General features: G+C 39.0%; 1 protein-coding gene across 4 annotated transcripts in view; it reads right to left on the reverse strand.

Moving 5' to 3' along the window:
* The window catches only part of cdin1 (CDAN1 interacting nuclease 1), a 94,079-nt gene extending 87,950 nt beyond the window's left edge, over positions 1–6,129 (reverse strand). The window contains exons 1-3 of one of the 4 annotated variants that reach the window (XM_026285232.1): positions 5,694–5,872; positions 5,093–5,342; positions 4,182–4,299 (exon numbers count right to left, since the gene is read on the reverse strand). In XM_026285232.1, coding sequence (XP_026141017.1) covers positions 4,182–4,299; positions 5,093–5,132 — 158 coding nt within the window. In that variant the 5' untranslated portion in view covers positions 5,133–5,342; positions 5,694–5,872. Of the gene's footprint in view, positions 1–4,181; positions 4,300–5,092; positions 5,343–5,693; positions 5,873–6,094 lie in introns of those variants that run through there. The other 3 variants (XM_026285233.1, XM_026285234.1, XM_026285235.1) reach the window with 3 other exon arrangements.
* Positions 6,130–6,352: the final 223 nt, after the last annotated feature.

The following is a 6,352-nucleotide window of genomic DNA, read 5'->3' on the forward strand; positions in this document are numbered from 1 at the left end:
ACTAAAGTTGAATGCGTTGAACATCACACATCTTGTGATCGATGCTGAAACAATATATTGGATCTGGTCAGTGTTCTTATCTTGTGTTTGGGTTGTACTCTGAAGAATAAAGTTAAGTGCTGGACCTGTCTGCAAGACAAAACACAGCGCGAGCGCGAACAAACGAGGCCATATATCAGGACACTCCTGGAGGACAGTGGCATATAAAGCAGCACATCTGGGGCACGAGACTAACACTACATTCTCTAAAGTGCTGACGCCAGTAAGAGCGTAGTCCTGCGGGACGTCCTCTATCTGTGATTACAGCACCAGGAAACAGGAAGCTGCTGCTTCATATGACTCTCTAAGTGACCTCTGAAGAGTGACGCCGTCTCTGGGGTCTGACGGGATTACATGTGTTACATTCAATAAAGACACGCTCTTACTGCCACGAACACACACACACACACACACACACACACACACACACACACACACACACACACTCACACACACACACACCTTCACACTCTCTCTCTCACACTCACACAGCGATCTGACTGCAGATTATTAGATTAGAGTAATAAAATACAGCGTTGAGCTCAGATGTGTCAGGTTTTGATGTTTGCTCTAATAAAACATCACAGTAAGGAGTAGGGCTGCACGATTCATCAAAATAAACTCATCATTATATGGCTTCGTCCAAAGGTTTTTGTTTAAACCAGTGGTTTTCAACCTGTGGTCCGCGGCCCCCCACGGTGGTATTGCAGGTGGGACGCCAATTACTATTAAAATAAATAATATTGTTATATGTAAAAATGTCTCAGTCATAACATAATAACATCATTTCATATATATAATTAAATAACAAAAAATAAATATTAAACTGTTACTATGCTTCCACTATTTATCTTAGATATGCATATGCTACAGAACAACAAATTCAAACATGAATAAATGGCTGCTGTGTTTCCTCCTGACTGCTTGCTCCGCTGACTGTCTACCCGCTGCCGAGCTCTGCCTGGATCTGGTTTTCCCGTTTCGCTGAGTGGTTATTTTCTGTTCATTTCCAGTCCAGTCCAGGGCTGTGCGATTAATAGAAATCTTCATAAAATCATGATTTGAGTGTGCACGTTTCTAAATCGCTTTATAGCACGATATTGGCAGCCCTGACCTCCCGCAGTATGCTATCCGATCCAATCAGAATGCATTGCTCCTAGCGCGAGAACAGAACAGACTGGGCATATGCCTAACTCCAGGTTCACACACTGTCTCTGATGCGCCTTTTTTCTGAGCCCATGTTAACGGATCAGAGCGTTCACACTGCACGCGGTAAAAGGCTAGAAATAAAAACGTGCAAAAATAATTCATATCTAACACATGAGCGTAGAGAGAATTGTGAGTGCACAGGACGCAGTTTAAGTGAGTGGAGACATGTTTTAAGTGGACACACTCTCTCCTCTTATCGAGAGCAGCGTGTATCTGAGCGAGCACGACCGGTTTTGTGACAGAGCAAAGGAAATCTGCGTGCGAACAGAGAGATTCGCACTCGTGCATTATTTCAATGTGCTTTCGCGTTATATTTATGCGCTCTCACTGCTGAGCGCATACACATACTGTATACACACTGCAAACACCTGAGGCACCGCTACAATTAATGAGCTCTATGAGCAATGCATGGCAAAAAAGAAAAAAAAGGTCCCTGGACACGGGATTTATTTTTTTTTTTATTTTTTTTAAGTCTATACATTTTGTTACACCTTTACTATAGTGATAATTTTGACTTATGTCTGTTCTAGAGACGAAAAGAAATTGGTTTTCTTTTGGAAATATGTTTCAAATTAATCCTGAATGCATTTATGACTGTAAAAGCATATCGGTGTGTGTCACAATTAGGGCTGGGCGATATATAAAAAAAAAATGATATCTCGATATTGTCAAAATGTTTACGATATTCGATATATATCTCGATATGTTTGCATTTGCATTTAAATAATACAAAAAACATGATTTTCTTTTGCCCATAAAAAAAAAAACACAAAAAAAACAATTTAGATTAAACAGCTTATTTAAGCAGTTAAAAAAATCTAGACTAAGAGATCACTTACTGCTTTTTATTAAATGAATACATGTAGGCCTATATGTAACTGAAGCAGTGCAAATTAAGTACAGAAAGTGCATTCTGTCAACTTTTTAGTGCATGCAATTCACAATTATACTATGCAGCTGGGATAAGTATTTTATAATAATTTTTTTTTTTTTTTTACAAGTTTTTAAGCTACGAACACAAATCTGTCAACTGTCTGTGGTTTTAATAGAAGCTCTGTGGCATGAAACTATGTTCCTACTGACATTAAAAACCCTCTTAGATGGGGAGCTAGTTGCTGAAGCACATAGCTATTTCTTATATATTAATATATATAAATGAATACCAAAGACTTTTGCATTCTCTCTGTCTATTATGGAAACTGGTAAACATATCAGTGAAATTCACCAATAGTAATTCCAAATGGCCATAGCCTATGTTTCTCTATTCAAACATCAGCGGTCGAGTAAGTGCATTTATTTTGCGATCACAAATGCAAACAATACAGTTGAGATCTCACGACAGAACACAGACCGGCTGAACGACGCTTTCATTAGATCGCTCAATTCCAGCTTGGTAGTGTTTTCAGATCATCGTCGGCAGCTCTTCCGCAATGAGGAGTGAGCACGTGCGCATGGTTGCCAGATTGCTTCAAATAAGCAAACACCAGGCAGAAAATGTATCCTGGTAACAGTGGAGCTCTGATTCGGAGATTTAAACTCTTCTTATCTGGCAACCGCTATCATTAAGCTCTCATAGTAGAGGGGCGTAGAGCAGTAACAGGTTCCTTTTTTGGACATTCGGCGGGTTCTTTTGGGAAAGTGTGCTTGAATTTGAAATATTCGATATTCCCGATATATTCAAAATTTACATCGTCGTCAAAATTATTCCGATACTATCGCTAATATTCGATATATCGCCCAGCTCTAGTCAGAATCGCAAAATTGATCGAAGAAATCACGATAGGTTTTTTTTTTTTTTTTTTTGTCCATATCGCACAGCCCTAGTCCATTCAATAATACAGTTAACAATCTAGCTTCTGAGTACGAAGTTATTAACCCAACAATAGCGGGGTCAGTTATTTTTTTATTTTTGAAGTGGGCCGCGCAAACATATGTGTGTGGTTGTGTGGGCCGTGAGCTGAAAAAGGTTGGGAACCACTGGTTTAAAGATTATTTTTTGTTATTTAGTCTTTTTTATATTGTTAATTAGCAATAATAAAACTATTATTATTATTCTTTATAGCTGTGTTGATATAATCATAACATTTTGGCCAAACGGTACAGCCTTAATCAAACAGTAATATTCCTGATTTTGTTTTTATTTTGTCATTTTTAGATTTTTATTTTGTAATAATAATTATATTGTTATTACTACTACTATTATCATTATTATTATTATTATTATTATTATTATTATTGACAGCCACATTGATGTAATCACAAAACTCTGGCCACATTTGGCAGCCATACAATAAATCAAAGTAAATCTTTTTCTTCTTTAATTTGCATTTTAATCACTTTTGTCTCTCTTTTGTTGAGGGTCAAATCGTGCAGTCCTAGTAAGAAGGACATCCGGTTTATTATGAGAAAATGTATAATATATGAGTTGGTGTTTAAAGCACAAAAATAACACACAAATATATTTAACCAGCCTGCCTTAAACTCCAGCAGCGCAATGATGATAACTTAGAGATGAGCGATTTATCGCATGCGATTGTAACGCGCATTTCACCAGTAAAGCCAGTTCCTGATTACCGCTACATGTCCATCACCTGCTTTCAAATGCACTTAATAGACAGAAATACGCAATATCACGTTCATTATCAAAGGCGATTCATCTGGGAAAATGAACGTGATATTGCGTAGCTTGTCAGTGATCTATGACTCTGTCTATTAAATGCCGCTCCATTTGAAAGCATGTGATGGACATTTAGTAGAACCAGCTTTACTCAAGAAATGCGCGTGACGATCGCATGCGATATATCACCCATCCCTATGATAATGTGTGTCCACGACTTACAGCAAGCTGTGGTTTCACTTGTGATTCACCAGTGTGGAGGTGTGTGTGTGTGATTCACCAGTGTGTGTGTGTGTGTGTGTGTGATGGAGCTCACTGAGGGAACTGAGTCTGCAGTGTCTTCATGCTCTGTCTCGTGGGTCGCAGCTGCTCCACGAATCTCCCGATCGCTCTGTACTCGGCTCTGCAGATCTGCATCTGATTCACCCTCTTATCTGGAAGAACGAGAACACACACATGAGACCCTGGAGCACTAAACCAGTCACACGGTCAAAACAATACACATCATCCCTCCATTGATGTCTGGTTCGATATTTGTCTGAGATACAACTATTTGAAAATCTGGAATCTGAGGGAGCAAAAAAAGCAAATTAAGTTCTTAGCAATGCATATTACTAATCAAAAATTAAGTTTTATATATTTACAGTAGGACATTAACAAAATATCTTCTTGGAACACAATCTTAATATCCTAATGATTTTTGGCAGAAAAGAAAAATCATAATTTTGACCGTTACAATGTATTGTTTATTGCTAAAAATATATCTGTGCTACTGATGACTGCTTTTGACAGACTGATTCATTTATTTACTGACATCGACATCAGACTTGTCTGAATAAATTAGAAAATAAAGAAACTGATAATCAAATAAATAACCTTTGCAATCAGAGTCACCCTCAATGATGTGTGTACAGTGATAACACTGTCTAATACTTCATTGTTGCTACTATCAAAGACACTGATATTATGTGATGAGTGCTGTTTAACACCAGACTTTACTGTAGAATCATCAGTGCTGCTTACCATGCACACCTTCAACTCTATTCAGAGACGGACTAACGCATTACTGGATCACAAACATCGAGTGTGTGTGGTCTATTTCTAAACTCTTAGTGAAACACACAGAGAGATAGTGAATACTTAGCATTCGCTTGAATATACACGTGAAGCTGTAAACACACACACACACACACACACACACACACACACACTGTTAACTAACGTTACCTGCGACAGCTGCACTGGTGCCCGAAACCGAATCCATCATGAAATAATGATTAAAACACTTTAAAATCCAAACAACACTGTAAACACTTCAGACTCCGCCGCTCGCTCCACGGTACAGCGTCACTTCCTGATCAACTCCCGCGAACGGGTTCAAACGCCACATAAGAGTAAAGGCGCTACTGATTGGCCGGGGCGATTATTGTCATTGAGAAAAGCTGAAGCTGATTGGAGGATTTTGACGAGACTCTTGCTGTTGGTTTAAGGAGGAACAATTCATGAGCTATTCATTAAACATTACACAGTATATTAAGAAGTGCAGTATTTTGTTTCTGTTACTGTTCTTACTCATCTGTATATAAATAATCATCACATTTATAACCTAAGGGCAATATTGTATTTAAATGTACATTATGAGTATAAACATTATACCACGGCAATACTTCTGGACAAGAATTTAACTTTTAAAGAAAAAAAGGTGAAGTGTAATGTAAATGCTGACATATTTTCTCACTCAGTTTAACCGTAAGTGTGTTTTAGTCTTTATTTGTAGTGCTACTTTATCATAACTTGCTCTAATGGTCTGGTCTGTTAAACCTCTTACTGTGTTAATGCATGTCCTCTGGTTTCTTTTTTGTGTCCTTCAGTCTTTCAGAACTGTCTGGAGACACACGAGCATGATTCTTTCTATGTACTGTAAAGCCCCTTTCACACTGCACGTCGGACCCGCAATATTCCCGTAACATTGCCTGGTCGCCTTCTGTGTGAAAGCAACCACGTCCCGGAATTGATTACCGAATCGAACCCGGGTGGGGACATAGTAACATTGCGGTAATCGATCCGGAACGAGCGCTGTGTGAACAAAAGCCAGATCTAATTCGGTATCGAAGTGATGACGCGCGTTATCGCGCGACTCTTTTACCGGCTGTTTTGAAGGAAGATCAACATTCGCGACGAAAACATATGTGCAAACTGTAATGAAGCAGAGATCAGTTAGTTCCTCACTTTCCGCGCTGACGCAGAGATCGTTTGCTTGCTTCAGTTAAAGTATAACGTTCCAAGCGTTGTCGACTCGTACATTACACGTCACGCGCTGATGTCACGTGTCGTTACGGGATCTTCAGGGGTTGTGTGTGAAAGCACGCACATATACCGGGTCATCACTGGCGGTGTGAAAGTGCCAAATCTAGCGACCAGGGAACAATTACAGGAACACTTTACCCCTGTATTTGTCGTAATGGCAGTGAAAGGGGCTTAAGTGTC

This window comes from Carassius auratus, chromosome 17, assembly GCF_003368295.1.
Source record: "Carassius auratus strain Wakin chromosome 17, ASM336829v1, whole genome shotgun sequence".
Classification (NCBI taxonomy): Eukaryota; Metazoa; Chordata; class Actinopteri; order Cypriniformes; family Cyprinidae; genus Carassius; species Carassius auratus.